The sequence below is a fragment of the Leucopleurus acutus genome (assembly GCF_964270905.1).
Source record: "Leucopleurus acutus genome assembly, chromosome: 15".
In the NCBI taxonomy this organism is placed as follows: Eukaryota; Metazoa; Chordata; class Mammalia; order Artiodactyla; family Delphinidae; genus Leucopleurus; species Leucopleurus acutus.
This window is the reverse complement of record NC_139157.1, coordinates 70,386,510-70,414,246: the sequence shown is the minus strand read 5'-3', so window position 1 is coordinate 70,414,246 and position 27,737 is coordinate 70,386,510. Positions and strand designations below refer to the sequence as shown.

The 27,737-nt window shown below is 39.9% G+C and overlaps 1 protein-coding gene across 1 annotated transcript; it reads right to left on the bottom strand.

Moving 5' to 3' along the window:
* TBX18 (T-box transcription factor 18) lies at positions 1-27,737 on the bottom strand (the record flags this gene model as incomplete). Its single annotated transcript, XM_082855551.1, has 8 exons — positions 1-725; positions 2,796-2,890; positions 8,422-8,486; positions 11,725-11,892; positions 20,538-20,709; positions 23,732-23,833; positions 26,012-26,216; positions 27,431-27,737. The coding sequence occupies 8 exons, from the start codon at positions 27,735-27,737 to the stop codon at positions 1-3; spliced, it is 1,839 nt and encodes a 612-aa protein (XP_082711677.1).

Below are 27,737 nucleotides of genomic sequence, written 5' to 3'. Positions count from 1 at the left end.
TCAGACCATATGTGCAGACACTTGAGATGATGAGAGAGTTAAGCTTCCTAGGGTCCTAGAATCAAAGAAACTCTGCTGACCCCCACTGCTAAGCAGGTGCACTCCTTCCACGGGGGGCAACATCTGCCGATCCGTCATGGTCCCACTCGGTGAGGACCCCAAGAAACTTCCTTGGGAAGAAACAATTTTCTCAGGACTGGCAGCCAGTTTGGGGGATGTGGAGAAGTTATATCCATACAAGGCACAGGGGCTGTGTAACCTGAACGTGTTATAGGAACCCTGGTGTGTCTGGTTAGCAGCAAAGGCGTTGCTGGGGGGTGAAGGCATGATGTACTGGAGCTGGGGGGACATCCCGGAAATCTGCATGGACAAGCTGGTCTGTGGGCAGCTGAAGGTGTCCCCATCCGTGCCGCCCATGGACATGTTCACCGAGGCGCTGCCGCTCACGCCCACGTAGGAGGGAGTCCTGGGCGGGGCGAAGCTCTCGCCCGTCTGATTGGTGAGCCTGTTGTAGGTCTCGGCCAAGGACGTGCTGTATCGGTTGAGGGTTAGGCTAGAGCGGGCGCATGCGGAGTAGTCAGCCGGGGCCAGACTACACAGCTGGCTGGTGTTGGGTCCCAGGTGGAAGGCTGGAGACGAGCAAGGGGAGCCGGACAGAAGATGAGGGTGGGTGGCCGCAACGCCATTCCCAGAACCTTGGAGTAAGGTGGAGGAACCTGCATTTCCTACAAAAGAAATTGAAATGTAAAGAGCATCTTTTCCTTTCAACTGTGTACACATGAGCTAGACGGACTTGTTACAAGGGGCGGGTACAAAGACGAAAAGGAGATGGTCTCTGCTCTCAGGAACTGTTAATTTAATTGAATTCAGACTGAAATATTTTAAACATAGATCCTCTCAATATTTTCAAGGAAATTATCTCCCCAAGGAGTGACTATTTTTTTTTCCAGAAGATATTAGGACACTATCACATAGAATTTTCACATTTTCTCCCTCAATTAGCTTTCTCAAAGTTTTCTCATTTTTTAATAATAAACACTACAAATACTGACTTTCCTGGCAACTTTAGAAAATATAAATTTCATCTTACCCTGTATCTTGTTCCAAAAGTTCCATCACCTCACTTCTACCCAACTTTTTTTTTTTTTTTGGCTGTACGCGGGCCTCTGACTGTTGTGGCCTCTCCCGTTGTGGAACACAGGCTCTGGACGCACAGGCTCAGCGGCCATGGCTCACGGACTCAGCCGCTCCGCGGCATGTGGGATCTTCCCAGACTGGGGCATGAACCCGTGTCCCCTGCATCGGCAGGCGGACTCTCAACCACTGCGCCACCAGGGAAGCCCCTACCCAACTTTTACTCTTTCTTTCGGCAGAGCTTCCTCTGGAGCAATATATTTTCTTGCCAAAAAGAAGGAATTCAAAGAAAAGAGCCAAATTGGTCAAAGACATATCCTGCCTCAAACAAACTTGCAACTTCCCACTGCAAGCTTGTGTGCATCAATGACTGTACCACTCAGGGCTACTGAAATAAGGCAACCATCTAGAACTTTATTTTCTTTTTAATTGGAGTATAGTTGCTTTACAATGTTGTGTTAGTTTCTGCTGTACAATGAAGTGAATCAGCTACATGTATACATATCTCATTTCCAAACAGAAAATGGTTTGGTGAATCACATGCTAACACAAGAGCAGAGGTCCAGCAAGTAAACAGCCCTGTGAAATAGAGAGGGGGGTTAACCCTGCATCCAATCAATAACAGTGGTGGCGGCTGACTCCCCCCTCTGGATTTGCTGACAGATTGATGTTTGCAACTTGACGGAACTTAGGGAGAGAAGAGAATTCCAATGGGCTGGATAGGTTGTAAAACCTTCATTGCTCTAGTGACAGTGTTTTATACAGCTTCTTAAAATAATCTAAAAGCCCAATCTGCCCAATGATAATTATCTAAAACCCAGCAATGCTAAATTCTCAACGGGGTGCTGGGCAGGATCAGACGTAAAATGCCTGAGTGCAGGAGTGAGCAGCGAGTCCTACCTACCAAGTAGAGAAGGAAGTGTCATCCCTTTCCATGCTGCTCCCTCTGAGGAAACACCAGCCCTGGGCTCACAGGAAATACTCAAAGGGGAGCTCAGGGAAGGTTGCCTCAGTGTGCCTGACCTTCTCATCATAAATACAAGAGAACCCTGCCTAGAGGCAATTCAGCTGAAGGAAGAGAAAGCTGGCAAGGAAGGGTAAACCGGGACCAGCATTGGCAATTATCTGTGAAGTACACCTGGTACCAGGGCCAACTAGTCTACCTCTAATTTTAAGAAGAGATTTAGGGTAAAGTAAAGGTTATGAAATATATAAACAGCCTAAAACATCCAAGACTTAACCTTTGACCACAATGGCCATTTTCCTGGCCCATCCCCATACCAGACAGAAAAGAGAGGGATCCTGTAATGGGAGGATGTTGGTAATGAGGTCGCCATTATAGAGGACAAGCAATGACTTGTGCAGTTTTCAGTGCCTGAGCATCTAGGCAGGACCTGGCTGTATACATGAGCCAGGAGACTTCTTTTTTGTTTTCGTTTTTCGTTTTTAAGTCTTTTTTTTTGATGTGGACCATTTTTAAAGTCTTTATTGAATTTGTTACACTATTGCTTCTGTTTTATGTTTTCGTTTTTTGGCCGGGAGGCATGTGGGATCTTAGCTCCCAGACCAGGGATCGAACCTGCACCCCCTGCATTGGAAGGTGAAGTCTTAACCACTGGACCACCAGGGAAGTCCCTAACCCAAGAGACTTTGTGATTTACCTTGCTTGGGAATTCCAGGGATATCTTCAAAGGTGAGGGTCCGTAGTGAAGGTCTCCAGAATGCATATGACTCCACAAGGGCTTCCAAACCCATTCTAAATGGAAGGGTCAGGATGGGGGTGAACACAAGAAGCTCAGTTAGGAGCAGTTGGAGTTTGCAGCCATAATAAGCAGCTCAGAAAACACCGCTGGTGTTGACAGTGGCCCCCCACATTGGCAGGTGAGGAGCTTGGCACAAACAGAAAAAGAAATGGTTCAGAGATGAGCTACCATTCTGTCACCAGGAGCACAAGAGGATGGAATGTTAACGTTCTCAGAAAACTTAGCTGATCTCAGGGGATAAAAAGCTGTACCCTTGTACCAGGAAGTTGGGGTGGAGAGAGTCCATCCTAGCCGCTGTGAGTCCACAGCTTTGCTGTGATCTGGAGCTCATCCTCTCTCCCTGTTACACCACTCTCCCTCTGATGCGGAGAGCTCTGCCACAAAAGCACGCCCTGTAGAGGCATTTCTATCCAGCATCCGGTGCCTCGGCAGCCAGCTGAGAAGAGCACTCATCCTAAGAAAACTGACTTCTCTCTCAGAGGCATGATCACCACACGCAGGGCAGCCAGGACGGGCTCTGGGGAAGAGGGGGCAGCCCTGGCTTCTCAGCCCAGCCTGTAGGATGATCCCAGGAAGGTGATCTCACTGGGTGCCAAGGTATATGGAGCTAGTATCAGCACCAGACATTATTTTAAAGCCCCTACACACACTTAATGAATGGACACTTAGAGAGACAGGATAACTTCATTATGGGCTACTTACATGGATACATGCATGTTTTAAAACAAGGGTGACTACTCTAAATACATAATAAATGAATGTATCTCCTACCGTAAGTGATTCAGATATCACTTCCATACATCAGATAACTAAGTCCTCTAGGTCATAGAAATGAGGCCCTTCACTCAACTAGCACATTCTCAAGGCCTCACCAACTATTTCCTCAATCACCTCAGTGCTAAGCAATTTGTTAATCTAGGTAACATTGTGCTTTTCATGAAATATATAGCTCCACTGTAGGAAATGTCTGATTCCTGAGTGTCAAACAGCACACGAACACCTCTTGTGATTGTCAGATACAGTTTTATTTAATACAGATAATCTGTATTTAATGCTGATATTAAAGACATCCCCAAGTCATGAGCTATGAACTAAGACTAGAGAAAACCGCCTCACAGAGTCACACCCCCTGTACAACATGGCGAGAGCTCTCTAAAGACCCATGGTAAGTGACCTGTGCGTGCAGCTAAAACCATCTTCCGCTGCTTGCCCTGGGCTGCCCTGAGCATGCAGGACAGAGTCTGTCTTCGGATGGAATCAGTGTGCCCCAGAGAGAGGACTATTTTGTGGTAAGGACACTGGATTGGAGATCAGGAGAACTGGGTTGTAACTACAACCCACTAACCTTGAGTAAATGTTTGAAGCTCCCTGGACTGCAGTTTCCCACAAAGTGAGGATTGGAATACAAAGCTTTAAACCCTCTCCTAGCTCTCAAGTTGTTTACCACGAAGTGATTTTTTTCCAAACGAGACATGCTATCTGTGGCTGACTACAAACCAGATCCAAGGCCACTCTACTCAGCAATATTTTATGTACATTAAAGTATTGACTGGGGGGAAGGTTGGCAGCCTGGTCAGTCCCAAAGCCCCACATGACCTGCAGGTTTCATTTAATACTCAACTTATGAACGCTGGGTGCTGTTGAGGTGATTCCTCTATTTTTAGCTTGTACTAATACTCAATTTTTATGACTTTCTAGAAACAAGCTTTTTTAAGCTAAAGAAGTTAGGACACAGTTTTGTATAAACTGCTTTGTGAAACCGCATAGATGAGTTTTCGTAATTGTAGTTTTAAATATTCAGGATACCAGAGTAGTCCTGGAGTGATCTCAAGGGGAATTTACAAAGCGGTAAGTCCTGAGCATCGATGGGACCTAGAAATTTATTAGCTGTGGAGATGACCATCAGTGCATTATTTGCTTTAGCGGTGTAAACTGTATGATGCTTCAAATACAAACCCACAGACCAAATTTTTAGGGAGAAGTTATTGATCCTCACAAATATATAACCCTAAGCTTTAAAGGGATGCTCTGAAGGTGACAGATCTACATGTGATCTGATTTGGACCTATTGATATTTTTCTTGAAGCTGTTGTTTCACACTGCAAGTTCTAGAAAGGATTTCAGATATTTTGCAGGAAACAGTTATAAAATATTTATTAGCTGAATCTGGACTTTTTTTAAAAAAAAAAAAGCCTTCATTTTCTCCAGTAATGGAGACTTTTTCCCATCTAGTTAAAGAAAAGATAAAAGACACCTCCTGCAGGAGTGTAGCCAAGACGGTAATTTATACAAGATGCTTTTGAACAATTTCCACATTTTATCACCTCGCTAATTTATGCTATCAAATGGCCAAGTTTATTTAGTAAAATGGTTATGTTTTTCCTGAAGTATTTAAAGAGAAGAAATTTTTGTACCTTCCTGAGTAAAACATTTTATAGGGTCAACCGTAAGGCCTAACTGAAGAATGAAACTATTCTCAGCACATAAATTCTCCTTCACGTAACAAATGTCTTGCAGGAGAGCTTTTAAGGGCTGAAGCTACTGATTCCTATAAAATAGGCTGCAGAACCATAAATAGCCAGGAGGGTATAATTTTTAATTCAATTGTTTTATAAAGTTTAAAAAAATCACAAGTCCAAGTTTCTTTCTTGTCCTGCATAATTTGTTTATTTCATGTCTAGGGAAAAATAAAAACAGAATGTGTATTAAAAAGCAGTAACAACAGTGCAAGAAAACTGGGGGTATTAAAGAAATATTTTGAATTTTTTCTCATGGGCTTTTTTCTCTATCAATATATGAAAACATATCACCCCTCCCCCAAGTCCTCAGCACCAACGCACCTTCCTGGTCTTACAGATAACTTTCTTTTTAAAGGAAAATAATACATAAGTTAGAAATCTTTAAAGCTGACCAAATTCTCTCTTTTCACTATAAGTGTCGTTTGCATTTATCAATGGAAAATGTTAAAATCAGGTTTTTTTAAAACTGGGAATACTGATCCATAGATATTTAGCATTCCAAAATGGGTACTGAAGAGCTTTTCTATGATAAGCAGAAGTCATTTAAATGAGAAAAAAAGTGAAACTCTTCATTTCACTAACAAGAAAGCAATGTATAAGTTCAACATGTTTTTCCTATACTGAGATATTGTTTAAAGATTTGGAGTAAAATAAAAATGTAAAATTTTGACAACCTTTACAAAGTGTTAAAACATAATTTATTATTTTTTGCATGTCCATTAAAAACTTTAAAAGGTTTAGAGTCAGGCAATAAACAGTACCAAGCACCATGGATGCCATGCTTATATACTCCTGAAACAGCCAAAGGGAAGAAAAAATTTCTATCAAACCTAGCATTTGACCTCATGGTACCAAACAAGAGACTTAGTGGTTTATTTTCACCAATGCCTCTGAGTTTTTTTCACTGATTAAATTTTTAAAAACTAACATCTTTTCATTGTGCTGACTTATCTAGAATTCTTCCTGAAACCTTGTAATATGTATCTTATCATCTCACTTCTACTTATAGGTTTATCCACTATGACTACTACCCAAAATACACCTTTAAAAATATGTTTAAAGTTATTGCTTCAAAAACGAACTGACAGTAATGTGCAACATGATAAATATAATGAACACTGCTGTATATTATAGAGGAAAGTTATTAAGAGAGGAAATCTTAAGAGTTCTCATCACAAGGAAAAGAAATTGTTTTTCTATTTCTTTAATTTTGTATCTATATGAGATGATGGATGTTCACTAAACTTATTGAGGTCATCATTTCATGATGTATGTAAGTCAAATCATTATGCAGTACACCTTAAACTTAGGCATGCTGTATGTCAATTGCATCTCAATAAAAGTGGAAGAAAAAAAAAAGACTGCGTACAAGCCATGTGACCCCCCAATGTCAACAGCAGTGAGGTCTTTGCTAGAGCCATCTTACAGGAGAGCCTGGACTTAGCTCCTGGATGTATAGTCTCAAGCCTAAATGCTGCCCTCCTGGAGTTTCAGTGAGTTTTAATAAATTTATTCTCTGCTTAAAAAAAAAAAAAAGAACTGAAAGAAATGCAAGGGTCATAAATAGATAAATACTCTTCGGCTATAACCAAAACCACAAAAAGATTCCATCAAAGTATTTGGCAAGGTAGAAAAGGAGTCATCCCAGGGGCTTCCTTCAGTCACCTTACCAGTGACCACCCCAGTTACTAGATTATTCAACTTTCAGAAACTCCTCTGAAAAGCAAAGTTAACCACGAGCTAATGCAACATAACAAAAGCCAAGCAAAGTTTTTCTGCACATGGAAAGAGACATCTAAAATGACAGAATCATCTCAATACAGCAGACAATGTACAGTAGGAATACCTGCAAATCTTCCTACAGAGTGAAGCCCTGTTATTAGTCAGTCTTGTTGATCTGCCTGTGCTAAGTTTAAGGCTTAGGGCAGGTGTTTAAATGAATCATTGCATATGAAGATGAAATCAAGTCTTTCTGCAAGCATTTGAGTTTATTCTGAGAAAAGGTCTCTGTCTACACTACCTTGCCCAGCTAATCAGCTGAAAGAACTAAAAGTCTGCACTACTGCTTGATTGTTTTCTCTCTACAATTTTAAGTGAAATTGTTCCTAAAATAAGATAATCGGGGATTTTGACCTCATGTAGACACCGCCTACCAATACCAAGTTTTCAAGAAGTATTTCTGGAGTAAAGTGATAAAAAATGTCTCAAATACTTTTTAAAAACAAAGTGCTTTTAAAAACATTTAAGTCAAAGTCTTACCCTGAAAGGGCATCTGGAGAACGTTAGTCTATTATTACTATCAACAGTTATTTTAGAAAACGTTGCACCGAACTGTATTGGGATAGAATCATATCAATAAATTCAAAAACTCTTGGCACACAGACTAGGGTGGTCTGCTTTTTGATAAAAAGTAATAGAGTGGAATTCATTATTGTAGCTCTCCCACTTAGTACAAACACCATAAAACACGACACAGAAAAAATAAACAAGTGTGTGGCTGTCAGTAGAGCCAAGACAAATTTGGAAACCAAAGAACATCAGCTGTCTTGGCAGTGAGGAGTAGTCTCATATTCTAGTTGGAAATCTGAGTGAACAAGAGCCTGTCCGATTTCAAAGACAGATCAATACATAATTGTGACATCACTAAGCAAATTCTAAACCAAGAGCAGATGCAGAGAGTATTTTGATTTGGGATATTAAAGCCCCTGGATCTTGAGGGGCAGGTTTCCACAAGGCCCCTTCAGAGGCAGCATGCACTGTACACCCTGAGAACTTCCATTTTCACCCCAGCATTTCACATCAATATTAACCTTAGAAATGGGCAAAATGCCACACCCAAAATAAGTTACATCCAAGGCTCAATGATATTAGTAAATTTAAATCCTCATCAGAAGTGATGTCAAAACCATGTCAGTAAATTTAATTGTTTACTTTGTAATGGAAAGTTCACAATAAAAAAATCAAATATATTTATCACAGCCAGAATGTTTTTCACTAAGGCTCACCTGTTACGCCCAGAGTCTCGGAAGCCTTTGGCAAAGGGATTCCTATCTATCTTCAGGCGAGTAATCTGCAGAGCAGAAAAAAAAATCACATCAAGTCTTATTATAAATGCCAAGGAAGGTTATTAAAAATGGAAATGATGGAAGAACGATAAGTAACTCCAAAATTAACTGCCAGAGGATGTACTGTGTTCTTCCCTGTTTCTCAGGTATTTTATTATATTAGTAGCAAAGCTACATGAAAATTTCAGAAATCATCTAGACATTCATTTGCTATGAAAAGGACATTCCCCCGCCTCTGTTCAAGCTCTGTAATAGATAAAGTTTGCTTTGCTTTTAATATCCCTGGAGAAGGAGATTCTGAATCATCTGTTGATAATTTGCCCTTTGTTTGACAATCTCTCTAAACTAAAGTTCTTCCCTTTATTAACGCTGTGACATGTGTCTGTTTCTCTTGCAGTAGTGGTGATGTGGAGCAGCTAATATCCAGCTTCTATTTAACAGACATTTATACGCTCGAATGTTGTTAACCTTCTTCAGAAATAGGCAATATACATTCCTTTAACTTTGTCTCTCCTTGAATCATCTTTATGGCTCTCATCTCCTCTTTTATCTATGGATTCGTGACCTGGTCAGAGCACTACAGTGAATGTCTAACCAGAGGTAACCATGACTTGAAGGTTCTAATGGGATTCAACCTTATATATGTAGGAGAAATAAATAATGGCTTCATTTTAACTACAGTTGTAATTTGTTGACTCACAACCAGATTTTTGCCCAGGAAGACCCCAAGATTTGAGGGAAACATTTTTGCAAGTGGTCTAATCGTCTCCATTAAAAACAACTTTTTGTAGTCATACCATCCTGAAATCGACACTAGTAAACAACGTCCCATTTGTTTCTTACCAGATCTCCACTTTGCCCAAAGGAGTTAACAGCCTATTCTAAGAAGCACATCGTGCTTTGTTTTCTGTGTTCCCTGGTTTAGTGGAATCTCCAAAGTTAATGAACATCCTTCTTTCTTATTGTGCCATTTTGGCCAAGGACAAATGAACACTGCTGGACGACACTAAGGCAAAGAAAGGCACCCTTGGAAAGTCGTCCGCAATCCCCCTATATTATGCTGTGTATGCTCTCAACCATCTGCCAATCAGTCATGCAACACCTGAGGTAGGTGTACTCCATATGCTACTGTCTTAGTTTGTGGATAAAACTACATTATAAATGAGATAATGTAAGAGTCTGCTAAGTAATTCACCATGTCTGCCACTCTGCCATTGAAAGAATTCTTTATAATTCATTATAGCTCAATTATCTGTTCATTTAAATCATGTTTAAAGAACATTTAATAACTTAAGTGTTCATTTAAAATAGTATTTTTAAAAAGAGTACATATATATATAATGGTGCCTTGTCTAAATATAGGTTTTTCACAATTACTATTATAATGATTTTTTATTGCTGACATCACATCTGTTGAGTGCATACCATGTATGCTGTAATACGAGTTTTGTGCATATTATTTTATTGAATTCTCATAGCAACTTAGATGTAGTTATTATCCCAATTTTATGTTTCTTTTAGACTGGGTTAAGTTTCCTATGATCATAAGGTTAACTGGCCGTAGAACTGGGCTAGCACCCCAGGCTTTAGAGCCCACGCTGGTAGCCACCAAGCATGGGCTGCTTACCAATTTTCCAAAAGTTCTTCAAAATAGCAGCCAGGAAGTTTAAAAAAATGAACATGGTTTTTCATCATCAATTTTCTTTTCTTCTAATTTTTCCATCCTCTTAATTGATTTGTCAACATTTGTGAATTGGTGTTAGTCACCAACATGTACCAAAAGCCCACTGCAGCTCGTTTATTGTATCACAGAGGCTAGTAGAAAATACACTTTTAACACAGTTAATTGGGTGCGCTGGAGAGAGACTGACAGACAGACAGACAGACAGAGAAAAAAGATGAACTGGGTAACAAATGCCTCTGCTCTTTTCTCCCCATGCATTATATTTTTCCTTTAATAAAAAACATTTTCTACACCTGACATATTTTAAGAATATCTTCCTAATTATCTCCAGCCCTTGCGGGCCTGTCACTGTTCCGGCCTCTCCCGCTGCGGAGCCCAGGCTCCAGACGTGCAGGCTCAGCGGCCATGGCTCACGGGCCCAGCTGCTCCGCGGCATGTGGGATCTTCCCGGACTGGGGCACGAACCTGTGTCCCCTGCATCGGCAGGCGGACTCTCAACCACTGCGCCACCAGGGAAGCCCTCTCCAGCCCTTTTAAAGGTTAATTTCATGTTCCCTCCCAAAAACCTGTATAGAAGTGTGACAACGTGAGTATGAGAGGACAGGACAGCCTGGGCTGTGGGACAGGTGTCGCCACATGGACGAGAACAGATGAGCCTCTCAGCCCTAAAGGAGGACGCACAGGACAGGGTCCAAATCTCCTAAGAAGCTTTAAAACAACAGAAAACACAACAGAGAGTTTATAAAGCCTAAAATTGTTAACTGAGATGTATATAAATGTAAAGAGAAGTGGAAACCTAAAATAATTCTGCTGACTGTTGAAATTTTTAAAAAATCTACCACAGACCACATCAGCCTCAACTCCATCGCTATTTCTTATGAAAACTGTCCAGAATTGCATGGATCAAATAATTGCCTTAATTCAGTTATCCACCTGCTTGACACAGCCTTAAAGAAGTACATATACTTACTCATATAGAAAAGAAGTTTTTCACTTTTCAAATTATTTCCAATTTTATGAAACGATTACTCCACAATCGCTCATCTCTCAGACTATATAAGCATATGCATCACCCTCTATCACAATTGAAGCACATCTTGAAAGAAATAGCCCTTTTGTATATATATACTAAAATGACTGCATAGGATAAATGCTTCTGAAATATTTCCCATAATATATGGATGGTAGCTTTAAAATAAAGTGAGCTGTCAAATCCCATGCCCTGTGATGCAACTCACTTTCATATCCTACATGTCTATTTCCTAGTCAATACACATGCTTTCTAATTTTAATTATGACATCAGGATTCAACGTCTCAAAATGGAAAGTAAACCTACACGGCCAGTCATGAGACACACTCTGGTCTGAAGAAATCCTCACTAGAGTAGCTTTACATGAGGAATAATGGATAAATAATTGTTATTACAATACATATATATTCTGGATGGCAGATGCTTTATGACAATTTATAACATTTAGATACAGTGAAAAGAAGAGCTAGCTTTCAATCTGCACATGAAATTAAACGGCTAGAAAGATCCCAATTCTGAGAACAGTACCTGCTGGTTCTGATAGGCGGTGACAGTGGTGAAAACAGTTTCTGGAAAGGAGAATGCCTTCACTCCCTCCCCACATGGAACAGGCTTGATGGGAGAAAGATCATCCCCACAGTCTTTACGGATGACATGGACTCGCGGTTGGTATTTGTGCATAGAATGAAGAATAATCTATGTCAAGGAAAGAGAAGCCAAATTTGTCAGCAACTTCTGCCTTGACTAAATCTTTAACGTGCAAAATGAATCCCAGTTGGAAATAAAAATATCCAAGGCTCTGAAAGTGCCAATTTAATAAAGTATATCAAAATTGGACTGAGATTGCTAGGAAGCTGTTTGCAAAGTGTGCATAAAAATACAAACGAGAAAAAGTAATCACTATTTTGGCAGAACCCTGTGTATAACCATACGAATGTAACATCAAATTTTCTGTTTCTGAAAACACAAGAATAAATTCATAAGCCTTTTATTTATAATGAGCCTAATGGAACACAGAGTCCAAGACAATAAAACTAAGAGTGAGACTGAAATGATTATTTGAATTCTACCACACCCATCCCCTAAAAATAAGTATTTGCACACCAAGGTTTTCTTCAGAAACATTTTTTCCCTTGTTGGTGACCACAACATGTCTATTCAAGGGCAAAGGGATTTTAAGGATACCCCAGGGTGTGACTTATGCGTGGCTCACAAAGTCTCTGGTTTGCCTGGAGAGCCCAGCGTCCGTGCTCCCATCATAACAAGGTTTCCAAAACCCGGATGCCTGGCGATGCAAAAGCTCTCAGACTCAGCTAGGGGAATCTGATGATATGGTTCAACTGCCTTCTGCCCAAAGACTCCACTTCTGAGAATTTATCCTAAGGAAATATTCCAAATCCAGAAAAGCGTTTCATATACAAAGATGTGCAGCGCACCATTTATAACAGTGGAAAAACTATAAACCACTGACATGAGTAGACTGGTTAGGTAAATGAAAGTCCACACAGTGGGATACAACATTATTCAGCCATTACTAACGCTTTTAGGACATTTTTAACCACATAATGAAACGCTTCTTTTTAAATCTTAAATTAGAATAAAGGATCCAAGTTGTTTTTCAACTTATCATAACTACATAAAAGTAGACAGTAAAAAGGACCCATACAAAGATATGAAGAGTGGTCACAGCTCTGGATGATGGAATTGTGCGTGAATGTTTTCTTCTTCTTTATACGTTTTATACTGTCAAGGTTGAGGAGGTGGGGTAAAGAAATAGCCCTAACCCTCTATGCCTACTTTCTGGAGATCAGCACGGTGCTTTGTGACCACCTAGAGGGGTGTGATAGGGACCAGGTGGGAGGGAGACGCAAGAGGGAGGGGATATGGGTATATATGTATACATTTAGCTGATTCACTTTGTTATACAGCAGAAAGTAACACAACATTGTAAAGCCATTATACTCCAATAGAGACGTTAATAAATAAATAAATAAATGCAATGTGTGATTCTGGATTGGAACCCAGACAGGAAAAAACAGTACTCAAAAGATATTATTGTGACAGCTGGAAAATTTTGAATATGGACTGTGTATTAAAAATAGTATATGTCGGGCTTCCCTGGTGGCACAGTGGTTGAGGGTCCGCCTGCCGATGCAGGGGACACGGGTTTGTGCCCCGGTCCGGGAAGAACCAACATGCTGCGGAGTGGCTCGGCCCGCCCGTGAGCCATGGCCGCTGAGCCTGAGCGTCCGGAGCCTGTGCTCCGCGATGGGAGAGGCCACAACAGTGAGAGGCCCGCATACAGCAAAAAAAAAAAAAAAATTGTATATGTCAATGATTAAAAAAAAAAGAAATAGCCCTATCCAATGGGATTTTCTATTTGCTGCCAGGAATCCAAATTAATATATTCACTAATGAGTTTAGTTAATGAATCTATATGTTTCCTGAGCGATACAATTTGAATTCCGGTTTTGAGGAGTTAGGAGTTTGGAGAAATGCTTAAACAAAGGTCTGGGAAAAATACAGTGGTTGGTTGACCTGCCTCATGTTTTTCAGGATGTGCGCAGTTTAAATAAGCCACATTCAGAATCACTGGTCAGCCCAAACACAAATAGCCCTCTACCTGTAGAGTGTGTTTGCTGCCCCCAAAGGATGTCTTTACACTCTGTTATTAACCAACAGTTTTGGGGTTTTTTTAACCCTAAAATTTTCTTTCTATCAGTGGAGGAAATGCCTGGATAGCAGATCTAATGATGGGACCCACCAGACCTTCCTGATGGAACAATAGCATGAGTCTGAGGAAAGGACAAGAGGGGACAAGAGCCTTCATCATCACCCAGGGACACACAACGCAAATCAGCAACCTCTGGAAAAGTCTGTTTCCAGGTTTAAAAAAGGACAGAATTTCAACTAACTCATTCATGGCTCACAAAATCAGTTTAAAGTGTGGCAACTGGAAATTTTGAAAATAAGTAAAATTAGAAAATAAAGCAGAAAAATAGAGTGTGCTGCTTGTAGTAAGAATAGATACTGTTTTCCAAAACACTGTCTGCCTTCTGTGTGTGTGTGTGTGTGTGTGTGTGTGTGTGTGTGTGTACACTAAGTCTAACATGAAATGTATGTCTGGCTGTGAGTCAGGTAAAAAGTATGAAAAAGCAAGATTTAATTCCAGTGATTAGCAAATTCCAGAGCAGACTAAAAATTGGAAAAAGCCACTTTACATTAAACAAACAAAAATACAGTGCATGGCCAAGAAGATGAGTGAACTGGCTTGTAGTGAAGGAAACAAAAATTCATTTGGTTTTCTGTTTACTAGTCAATGAAAAGTGGGTTCTTGTTTTATAAAGTCTTTGTTCTCTCAAGCAGATTTCTCTGTATAGCTATATACATTTTAATTTCATTTATTTGTTTATATCCTTACGGAATCTCCAAAATGACTTAAGGTGGGGTATACTGGGGTAGGGTACAGAAATAGATGAGGCATGCCTATGTTTGCACATTAAAGGGTAACTGCCAATAGCAACCTGAAAATTATTCAAGAAAAATAATATACTTTCAATATGATCTATAGGAATATAGTATATCCCTGGAAATTTTAAGAGAATGCTAAACGAGCCTTAGTTATTCTCATAAAATAGCATGATTTGCTTTTTTTTCCCATTATTTGCTTTTTAATGAACTATCAAAGTTATAATGACAAGTGTTCAAGACTTTTTTTTTAACATCTTTATTGGAGTGTAATTGATTTACAGTGGTGTGTTAGTTTCTGCTTTACAACAAAGTGAATCAGTTATACATATACATATATCCCCATATCTCCTTCCTCTTGCATCTCCCTCCCACCTTCCCTATCCCACCCCTCTAGGGGGTCACAAACCACCTAGCTGATCTCCCTGTGCCATGCGGCTGCTTCCCACTAGCTATCCACCCTACGTTTGGTAGTGTATATATGTCCATGCCACTCTCTCACTTTGTCACAGCTCACCCTTCCCCCTCCCCATATCCTCAAGTCCATGCTCTAGTAGGTCTGTGTCTTTATTCCCATCTTACCCCTAGGTTCTTCATGACATTTATTTTTCTTAGATTCCATATATATGTGTTAGCATACGGTATTTGTTTTTCTCTTTCTGACTTACTTCACTCCGTATGACAGACTCCAGGTCCATCCACCTCACTACAAATAACTCAGTTTTGTTTCTTTTAATGGCTGAGTAATATTCCATTGTATATATGTGCCACATCTTCTTTACCCATTCATCAAGAATATTTTGCTTAGTTAATAGAACAAGTAGAACAAGGAGAAACACTGGCCTTATAAACAAGGAGAACACAATGATAATGCCCATTTCTGAAACTCAATTATAACTGATCTGCATGTTCCGTGCTCTCTGTTCTGTTCAGATGGAGGCTGTTTTTTCCTTGGGGCATTACCTAGTAGCATAGATAGTCACATGGACCTCTGTCCATAAACACGGGGTGCATTCCCATGTGAAGGTTAATACAGTTTTTTCCCACATTAAAGATACTAGGTTTGAGTCAAAAGAAGCACGATGTTACGTATTTCTGATCTGATGGGCCTTAAGTGCCTGTAGTTTGACAGATACACCACCTGTCCCTCACAAAACAGCTCAACAGGGAAACACTACCTGCTGACTCTGGAAGTTTTCTACATGACCTAAATGCCAGTGTTGGAACAAGTCAAGCAAAGGACCAAGAAGGAGCAGATAACAAAAACCTGGCTCCCTGCATTTTTGGTGATACCAGATGCAGACTTGCTTTCAATGGTAGGAGTCAGGGTAGTTACACAGGGTCGCAAGCTCCGTAGCAAAGTGGCCTGGGTTTTGTTTCAAGTGTGATGCTGTGCCCTTACAAATATGGACTTTCAAATTCATCAGCTCATTTGAGTCACTCAAAATTCTCTGGTTCCGATATAACCCGTGAGAGAACCAAGGCCCAGAGAGTCAAAGTTTTTTTGCTTATGAACCTTAGCCCTCTAAGCCATGGCAAGTTCCTTCCATCAGGGAGATCTAGCAATCTCCCCTGTGACCTCTTGCTTCCCCATCTGATTCTCGAGCAGAAATGGGAAGAGGGTGAGGACAAACTCAGAGCTAGGGTGACTGTATCAGTGAATCCTCAGCAGCTGGAAGAACAGACCCTCCGACAAGTTTCCTGGCTGTAGATGCCTGACTGTGCTTCCTTCCAAAGTACACCAGCACTGTGGGTACAAGTCCTGCCCTGGTTAAAGGTGCACCATTACCTTAGATATAGAATTACCTTAGATATAGAATTATCTAATTCTGCAGGGAAATGTTCACCTGAATGTTTCCCTCCAGACAGCAAATTCCAAGTGAAACATGCACATAATGAGAAGGAAATACCCCACCCAAGCATGCTGACCATCTGCTCCCAGGTAATCCAAGAATCAGTCTTGGTTTGTATACAATCCAAGACAAAGTTGACTACGGTCTCCCCAAAGGGCAAGTAGGGATTATAAAGTCTTCACAACATTCAAGATTAGCTGTGGAGATTGAAGTAGGTCAGAAAGAGAAAAACAAATACCGTATGTTAACACATATATATATGGAATCTAAAAAAAAAAAAAAGGTCTGAAGAACCTAGGGGCAGGACAGGAATAAAGACACAGACGTAGAGAATGGACTTGAGGACACGGGGAGGGGGAAGCGTAAACTGGGACGAAGTGAGAGAGTGGCATGGGTATATATACACTACCAAATGTAAAATAGATAGCTAGTGGGAAGCAGCCACATAGCACAGGGAGATCAGCTCAGTGCTTTGTGACCGCCTAGAGGGGTGGGATAGGGAGGGTGGGAGGGAGACGCAAGAGGGAGGAGATATGGGGATATATGTATATGTATAGCTGATTCACTTTGTCATAAAGCACAAACTAACACATTGTAAAGCAATTATACTCCAATAAAGATGTTTAAAAAAGACATACATGTGTAGTCCTAAAAATTATAAGATTAATTTTTCTTTAATAAAAAGTTGACACGCTAAACAGAAAAAAATAAAACAAAAACAGATTAGCTGTGGAGTGGTGGGACGTTTCTACATCTCTAGATTCTCACCAGTATTCCTCTCTAAACAATTCTTGGTGTTTGGAAAGATGAAAAATCACTTTGGGGAAAATCACAATGGCACATAATCTCATGTGCAGCCCTAGGTCCACTCACAGCCCTGTGACAATTTGTTTCCTCCAATCTCTCTGTGTTTAATAAAAGTCCCAGGTCTACATGGAGTTCTCAAGTCACCATGTTGAACACTTGTACATCTTTAGCCGTATAAAACTGGGAACTGAGAGGACAAAAAGTAGGAAACCAATTTAGAAAACAAATTACCTCGCATTTGAATCTACAGCTTGATTGGTTAGAGATTAGTGTCACTTCCTTTAGGATTGGGGGGTGGGGAGGCTCAACTGTATGAGGGCAGAGAGGTGAGAGTCCCTGAGAGGTCTCTGCATCAGGAAAGGAACTGCTGAGTTAGTCCCATCACAATGGTACTGCTGTCTTCTCAGACGCTGAATCACATCAGCAATAGAATAAGAAATGACTTCCTAATCTCTAATCTAACCTTATTTAGGGTCACCAAACTGAGCAAAGAAACACAGCAGACACTTTCTTCACAGGGTCTTCCCAATGTCTCCTGGCTGGAACAATATGGTAGCTGCACTGCTGTGCGCTGACATCACTATCACCTGTGTGCCTGTCCTCTCTCCCCATCTAGGCTAGAAGCTCACTGAAGGCAGAGACTATGGCTTCTTATCTCTTACTACATTTTACAAAGTCTTCAAAACTTTGTTTTTAAATAAAGAACAGAAAAGAGCATTTTCCCTCCTACCTTCTCCTCTAGTATCAAGCAATATGTACATTTTTACTATTTGCAAAGGCAATTTCCTTGTTTCCAAAATGCACAGGTACATATTATTCTCTTCCTATTCCCTGCGCACACTAATTACTTTCCTTTATTAAAGTATTACACCCTGTCACAACCTTAAAAGAATTTTACTGGAAAATGACACACTTCTGTAGATTGTGTCTGTTTTCTGCTATGTTTTTATTTTTTTTTAAGAGTGAAATGTTATAATTATTTAGGTATAAACAATTGTGGCTCAAGTTGCAATCTATTCTTTTGTATTTAAAACAAATGCTGTGTGATAATTAACGTTATGTGTCAACTTGGCTAGACCACGGTACCTAGATGTTTGGCCAAACACCAGTCTTGATGTCGTTGTGAAGGTACTTTTCAGTTGAGATTAACATTTAAATCAGTAGAGTAAATCAGATACCCTCCATAATGTGGGTGGGCCTTACCCAATCAGTTGAAAGACTTAAGAAAAAAAAAAAAGACTTAAGAGAAAAAAAAAAAGACTTAAGAGAAAAAAAGACTTAAGAAAAAAAAAAGACTTAAGACTTAAGAGAAAAAAAAGACTTAAGAGAAAAAAAAGACTTAAGAAAAAAAAATAAAAAGACTTAAGAGACTTAAGGAGGTTCCCTGAGGAAGAGGAGATTCTGCTTCCAAACTGCCTCGAGGCTCAAGCTGCAACATCAGCTCTTCCCCGGGTCTTCAGCCTGCCCACCCACCCTGCAAATTTCACACCTACCAGCCACCACAATTGTGTGAGCCAGTTCCCTAAAACAAATTCCTCCTCTATCTCTATCTCTATCTATATCTATCTATATACCTATATCTATACAGTCTGTGGGTTCTGTTTCTCTAGAGAATGCTGTTTTAAATAAAGTCTAGTGAAATTATGAAGTTAAAATCAGATGGATAAATTACTAGATCTATATCTAATTTTGTAGACATGGTAGATATTAGATATAAAGGCAGTAATTTGATCTGAAAGAATTTGAATTATAGACTGACTATATTTATTTAAATTATTTAAAGAAGTCTGTCCCTTATATATGACAGTGTATAGCTTTTAGACCCACTTATCTCTTTAAAAGATATATTCTCAAACTATAGAACTCAGAAAAGCAGGGTATGTTTAAGCTTTGAAAACAGGTAACACTTAGTGCCATTTATTTTAAAAATTTTTACTGTAAAAAATATTAAAGACTCCTCAATGGATGCACTGGCAAAATTTCACAGTTGGCTCCCTCAATGAGACAGAAGAAACTAGTGTTCTTTCATTGAAATCAAATGAAAAATAACTGTTACAACCTGACTGTGTATATACAGAAAAAATAGAAGAGAAGCAAAGTAATGCACTAAAGTACAGGGCATGAAGTGGGATTCAGAAATAAACTGTACACTGTTACTTTTCTGATTCTGGTTTAGAATATGAAAGGCAACAAATAAACAAAAGTACTGGCAGTTTGAGAGAGATGAGTCTTAAAAATCCAGATGCTGCATCTGTACCACAATGAAATTTGTACTTGAATGTCTTCATTAAGGTCAATTTGCTTAAGATATTATCTAGCAACTTACAAATCACATCCTGTCATCGCTGTATTACTAGCTTATGACAGTTTGCATTTTTGTTTGAAAAGATTGGCCCATAAATATGCTATCTTCATGTCACCCCTTTGAGAAATGAACTAGTTGGTATTCCTTTTATGTACCATATATGCTCTTAAAAAGGCATTTCAATCCTGCTTCAGTCAAAACCCTCTCAAATAACAGAAACCTAATAGAAATGCTAGCATTGAGTGGAAATCAGCATGTATCCAGTTACTTATTTATTAAAATAATAAGGGTAGTCTTGCCTAGGAACAATACTGTGTAAAAATTAATAAAGTGTTAAAAATGACTATATTATTGAAATGGCTGGCTTTAGCATATATATCATTTTTCAGCAGTTTTAAGACGAAAAGGAATTATTACAACGTATTTGACACCTTAGATGTCATTACAAAACAATTGGGAGCTTGCAGGTGGAACACGCAAACAGCATAAGCCTGGGCTGTTATTGAGAAGCATGAGCTTCACTGGAGAAAGAACTGGATGCAGGCAGGACACAATAAATCATTATCACTGTTCACCCAAGTGCCAAGAATTCATATTCAGAGTATAATAATTGGCAGCTCACGGGATTTCAAACAAATGTTTTGGCTAAAAATGGCTGCCTGAGGTTCTTTCATTCCAATACAAATGCAATATCTAGTTTTCCCTATTAAATGCTTCATAGAATACTCCGGCCACAGGCATAATCTCTGATGCAACTATAACCTAGATTTTGCACAGACTGTACACAGGCTAGTCAACCAGGAGAGGAATTTCATGATCTTAGAAAAGTTCATTTCCTTCAGGCAGGAACAGTACAGATACAGCCCACGCCATCCAATGGAGGCAAATTAGGGAGGCCATGTACTTACATGGCCTTGGTCATCCAGTTCGTTGTTGGTGAGCTTCAGCTTGTCGAAACTGATCACTTGTCTCATCCAAGTCTCCCCTGAGGCAGGCGAGTCTGGATGAATGTACACCCGGGGTGGCACAGGGGAATCAGCGTTGCCCGCCACCATCCATTTAGAGCTGTGGTAAACATACCTAGAAGGCAATGACAAGGCTCAGTTTGTGAACTGTTGCTTTCTTGGAATTTCCAACTCAGTAGACTCAGACAAAATCTGCACCCTTTAAAAAGTCTAAAATTTGACGATTTGCTCTTTACATTCAATGCATATAAAATAAGAATTCAAGCACTTTTTAAAAACTCTCTGAAGCAGTGATAACCTACTGACCGCTCAAAGTGGTATGTTAAGGATTTAGTGAAAAATATGCACACTATTCCCACCATAAATGCAAGTGTTTTAATTTGGATGAATCACACTTAAACACATTAGACATTCTGTCTGTATTCTGATGTTTTCCATTTTTCATCTGGATGTTCAATTGACATGAAGAAACTAAGTTCTCAATCTCTCCTTTAACGAAATCTCAAAAATACTTGAGAGTTATACCTTAAAGTGTCCCACTTTCTTTATCACTTCCCATTTTACGCTTATGTTCAAACTGATGAGATAGATGGTAGAAAGGCAAGGGGAAATTGTCAGAACTTTCAGTAAATTTATTTTCATAGGGAAAAAAGTTCCATCTATTATCATTTATAATTATTTTTTCTAACTCTATTACACTATAAACTGAGGATATTCTGTTTAATTTTAAAAGTTTGTAAAATCATAAAACATAGGCCTTTATCTCCTATATTTCTCTTTGTTTTGACTATTGTAAGAAAATTCTTTCAATTTTTTATACCACTAATTAAAATACACATCAAACTTTAAAAATTATGATATATCTAATTAACATTACCTTTCTAACTAAGAGACAAAACATCTTATTCTACTTGTGTATGTCAACTATATTGACTCTATAAAAATAATCATTTAAATAACAATGTTTCAAGTAGTATATAAGACAATAATGTTTAATCTTATATTCAGACCATCATTTATTAATGTTAATTTAAAATACACTAATTCAAAAACTAGAAACTAGTATATGGATGATTGACTTAGAAAAGGGTAGAAAATGAAATTATATACTTCGATGTTTTTCTTCCATTTGTTTTAAAATATGGCATACAATTTAAAGCAACAATTTACAAATAGTCTCAGAGAATTCTACCAGTATATATGCAAATTTCTTTTTAAAATAGCACGAAACAGTTTCATAATATCTCTGGTGAGGCTCACTGTTTCAATATGGTCACACATTTCATTCTCTTTTGAGTTCAATATGCCTTCTATTCTTTAATTCCTTTTCTTGGGAAAAAATACATTATCACAAAATAAAGAATAATAATAAAAACAATTCCCCTTAATTGATATAGTGCAATTTCAATAAATAAGCTCCTAAGTGCATGGCCTTTTGTGAATATTAATTTTACATTCTAATAAATCACAATCACTTTTCATTTCACCAAATACCATTCTTTGATAGCAGAGAATAAGCCAAAAATATTTGTTTCTACCATTGTTGAAAAAGTTGGAAAATAAAATGCAAATCTTAGAAATGCAAGAAAAGCAGCACAATGAATATAGAGCTATTGCCAAAATAAATAGTGATATGCTCTGTCAAAACCTTGAAAAAGTATGCATATTGAATAGTTCAAAAATCCACACCCACTAAGAGAATAAATGCTACATGTTACATATTCTTTGTGAAACATTCTCAACACAAATGCTAAAAACAATTTTTTTCTTGAGAAGCAATATAAGTGAAAGCAAATTTATGTTTTATAATTTGACCTTTTATAATATGGCATCTTAATTCTTGAAATTTTTCTTGCTTTATGTGTGAATAATAAGGATCAATTAAGTAAAATAAAGCATCCAAAATATATGGAAGAGATCTGGAGAAAGAAATAGAAGACAAATTTAGAAGAAAAGAGAATAATTTCTAAGCTCATTAGAATTACATTGTCTCCCTAAGGGCAAAACCCAAATTAGAATATGGATTTTAAACCAAGTAAACTTAAAGAATAAACTTCAATGCCTTCTAGCTTCTATCATGTAGTAGATAATTTTAGCAAAGCTCCCTAATGAATTATTTAATTAAAATAAGGGATACAACTTTAAAGAGTAATAAAAACCAAACCTGATTTCATTTAAAAACTTACTAAATGCTCTAGCTGTTTATTTAAAAGACAGAAACAAAGAAATTTAAAGCAGCATCTTCCGATTTTCCACTCAGAATTTCCTTTTCTAAATGTTAGCATTTTTTTAAAAACATCTTTATTGGAGTATAATTGCTTTACAATGGTGTGTTAGTTTCTGCTTTATAACAAAGTGAATCAGTTCAGCTCCTCAGTAAAATAAAAAGAATTGCCATTGACGACTGTTGATTTGCTTACTTGCAGAAGGAAAAGCAAAGGTTGGTTTGATACCGAAGAAAGTATCTTTTCCAACTTTACTTGATATCTAGATAAATATATTCTCTCAAAATCCAAACACTACAAAACTTTTTAAAAATTACTGTGTTAACTTCCAGCCAAAAAAACAACAGTGAGGTAACAAATTCATTGCCAGCTTAAAGATGTCTTAATATAGTAATGAATTGAGAATTTTTTTTCTAAATTGTAAAATATCTTCAATAATTTTCTCAAATTAAAGGGAAAAAAGCCTGTGAAGAAGCCTATGATTTTGTATGTAACACAATAAAGGGAAATTATTTAAATGTCCAAAAAATCACAAAGAAAATGAAACAATTTGTTAACTATTATGTATATCTACAAACTTGACTCAACATTTTGTCTCAAAATCCTAATCAAAATGTAAATCAACATTAAAGTCACATTTAGTTTAGCAACACTAAACTGACCCCTTATTAAAATTCCTCAACACTTAAAGACATTTCTGTATCTACTAAAAGCAAAACAAAAAAATTTTTTTTCACATTTATTGTAAGAGAAGGCACCATCTAGACTACTGGAAGTGACAGGGTTTGGATTATGGATCTGATAATTCTACAGGCTTCTGGAAACAAATATCATAATCAGCACAGATTAAATAGGCGTATCCTGTAAAATCCCAGCGTTTTCTTATCCTCTGTATCCATCTGATCACTGTACCTGTATCTTTTGTTGTCCACTGGCACAATATCCATGGCAATGTAATATTGCTGGTGAGGATCTAATCCTGATATCTTCACTCTCATTGCTGGAAACATGCGCCTATGTACAAGGGAGGGGAGGAAAGATGGTTTGGGTTCTGTTTTTGTTTACGATTACACTTGGAGAATGAATAAGCAAAGAAAACTCTCGAATCTGTATTTTTCACATGGAAAAACTTATAACATTCACTTTGGTAATGTAATTCAAAGAATCTGAACACAGGACGTATCAAAACTGAATCATTTAAATGTCATTTGTCCCTGTACTTTATTCCATGTTTACTGAAATGTCAGTATAGCTAAAAGCCAAAAAAAAAAAAAAAATTGTACACTGAAGAAATAATGGCACAGAAAGCACTTTATTTTTTAAACAAAATTTGGTGAGCAGATTAACTTTAATAATACAAATAATAAAGTGTTCCAAATGGTAGAAATAGAAATTTTGAACTTCTAAAAGTGATAAAATATATTATAATGTGAAATTTTAAAAGGGTTATAAAAAAAAAAAAAGCACAAGGAGCCAATGTGCCACGCCATAACCAAACAATATGTTCTTTATTGAGACAGGACTTCCTGTCTGCAGCATGGTAAAGGTGAAGTGCAAAAGTTGCTCTAAATTTGAAAGGTATAGTAAAACTTCTTTATTGAAAGCAGAAACTAAACACAATGTATATTTGCCAAATCATTCCTTCCCCCACCATACCCTGAAAACACTTTCTTATTTAACCACACTTACTCAAAATTTGCTAATTAAAATAAATGAAAATCCACATTTCTCTTGGCTTCCCAGAGATGCATATAAAAGGAGATGCTAAAATAAACGCACCTATCTTTTAAAAAGGGCACAGCAGCAAGGAATACAGCAGCAAATTATTGTATATAAAAAAACAAATAAAGCAGTTCTCTTAAAAAAAAAAACAACTTTCATCGAATGATTTATGTCTAGGACCCTTCCGGTTAATCTAATTTTTGCTAATTTAACCTTCTAACAGAAATTTTAGTACTGTTATTTACCAGAAATGTTTCCTATAACAATAAAGCCATTAAAGACCACTTCCAGAGAAAAGAAAGTCCATTATTCCTAACTAGGCATGAGAACAGTTTCATATGCTGGCTGTTTTAGTGTTATTTCAGTGCACCTGTAAGATAAAGAGTAAAGGTCTTTAACTACATCCTTTATAAGACAACTGTTGCTTTGTGTTGTTGAAGACTGAATTTGGATCATTAATAAAAAGCTCTGTGAAAATGTAGAAGGTAGCATATGGATTCAATAAAATATGTTTTTGTAATTTCTAATAAGTTTGGATACTTTTATGCTATCTAGGTTTTTGCCATGGGTACTCCCTGAAAGAGTTGTGTGTGCTTTTTAAAGTTTCTTTTAAGGAAGATAGTGTTCACCGATTTCACTGCACTAAATGAACGGAAAACTCGCAAATATTTCTGTCCCTCCCTCACATTAACATGACTTGTGCAACAAATCAATTTATTTTACTAACTGACGGATGTGCAAATTTCACACTTTCAAAAAAATAGATATAACTTACAAATTTTTTTGGTATTCCTCAGCAAATTTAGGCTAATTTGTTGGATTTCATTTAGAAAAAAAAAGTAATCACGTAACTGTGAATCTATAAAAAGAATGGTTTTTAAAAATCGGGGCAATTGTTTTTGCAGGGATTAAGCATGTATTACTGGTGATTCCACTAATTTTCATCCTAATCTAATATCAAAATAGCATAACAAATCACGTTCTCATACTGCCTGCAAATCTTTTGATAAAGATCCAACTGGAAGTTTCGAATCTAAAAAAGCAAACGATAGTTTGCTAAAGAGTAAACTGCGTGTTTTTAAAAACGGGGGGAGGGGTGGATAATCTGTTCCTTAATTTCAGAAACATAACTAAAGCCTAAATAAATGCCTGAACAGATATGAAGTATGATCACGAATCTATAACTACCCTGCATGCGGATTATCAACAGTAACCGTTACCGCCTCCGCGGCGACAGCGATTTTCTCCTTAGCATCCAACGAGAGGACAGCCGGGCTGTGTCCCTCGCCGGCCGACCGCACTCCAGGTTAGGTAGGCAAAGCCAGTCTCAAAAATGAACCACTACCCGGGGCCTTGTCTGCAGAAACTGCTAACGAGAGACCCCACCGCTCTGGCAGGTCCTTCTTCCCAACCCACCAAGAGGTGCGGTGAGGCCAGAGCCGGGGCCGTTCGCGCCAGCGTGCCCTTTACCTGCCGGCCTTGGTGATGATCATCTCCGTGCCGATCTCGTGAAAGCGCTTCCAGAGCTCAGCTCCCTGCAGATCCACACGCGGGGCCTGCGGCGAGGGCAGCGGGGTCACGGGCCGGGCCAGGGTGGGCACCGGGGACCCCTTCGGGGAGTCTCCTGGGGATGCCAGTGGGGAAGCGCCCTGCAGGAAGCCGTCCTCACAGCCGCCTGGGCAGCAAAGGGCAGAGAGGGGTAACCGGTGAGGGCTCGAAATGGGAAACCTGGTGGGGAGATGAACCCCCGAGGGCGGCTGGGGAGAGGAAAAGGACCGCGAGGAAAGAGGAAGCTTTCTTGCCATCCGGCCCTTACAACAAACAGGCCCATGGGTGGGTAAATACGCGCTCCGCCAGCCAAAGGGACGGACACTCGACTTTCAAGTAGGGCCCTCTCGGTCCCCAAGTCTCAAGTCCCGCAGAGGCGTGCGGCCAGCGTCCACCCCACCCTCCCTGCTTCCGCCCGGTCAAGGCCCCAAAATAAGTTTTGTGCCGCAGCCGGAGTCTGGGATGCATGCCCAACGGAGCCTGAGATGGGTTCCCGAGTCCAGATCCGCAGTGCAGGCCTCGACACACCCCACGCCATGGAGAGCACGGAGCAAAAGCGCCTGGCGCCCCAGCTCCTGGTCCCAAGCCCTTGGGCCTCCCTTCGTAATAGGCGTCCGAGGCGCCTTGCTTCGGGCCCGGCCGGAGGCATCCTCTAGAAAGCTCTTCAAACACCGCTCTCGCCAAACTCCCCGGCCGCCCGGAGCTTCTTAGCAAAGCAGCAGCGGGAAGAGAAGAGCACGAAAAACAAGCCCACGATCGCCGTCGGCCTTGGCAGCGGGAATCAAGAGAGGAAGGCAAGGGAACCGCTCAGCTACCCCTCGGGAAACCACGTTTGCAAATATGCCGCCCTCTTCCTGGTTTGCCCAAACCGCTTAGGCATTCGTTTCGGTTTCCGGGGTGTGGGTATGCCGTCGCTCCCCCCACTCCCATGCTTTTGAAAGTTAGGAAAGAAAAAAGAGCACCCAGGGGCTGGAAGCCCAAGGGAGGCAGATGCGGAAAGCACAGATGTGCACCGCCGAGCGCCGCAAACTGCAGCTGCTGAGGGCGCGGTGTGAGTGGGCGGTGGCGGCAGCAGCAGCCTGAGAAACCAGGCTGAAAGCGGCATTTTACTGTCTGGAGGGTGACCCGAGTTGCGCGGCGAGAGTGTCCAGGGCAACGCGAGCTCTGCGCCCCGACACCCAGGCTAGCGCTCTGATGGCTGAGTTGCCCCGGGCGCACAGGGACACCGCGCGCGCGCACGCCCACAACTCGCAGTAGTTCAGGTTCTCCGCGGCGGTACTGACCCGTGGGACCGGGAGAGGACGTCTAAGGAAGAAGTTAGGCGGGAAGGGGCTGACTCACCCGCGGCTCCGCGGGAACCGCAGCTCCGCTCCAGGTCTGCACAGCTCCGGATGGGCCCGGATGCCGCCCCAGCCGGCGGCGAGAGCGCAGTGCCTTCGTCTCCCTCAGAGGAGCCCTTTTCTCCGGCGGCGCCGCCGCGGCTGCAGCCTCCGTCATCTAAGGCCCCGGCCGCCTCCTCTGCGCCCAGCTTTCGCCTCTTCTTCTGAAGCTGTTGCTGCTTCTCGGCGCCGATCAGTGCCTCCACGGAGAAGGCGTGCGCCTTAAGGCTTAGCATGCTGCACGGCGAGCCCCTCCGTTTCTCGGCCAT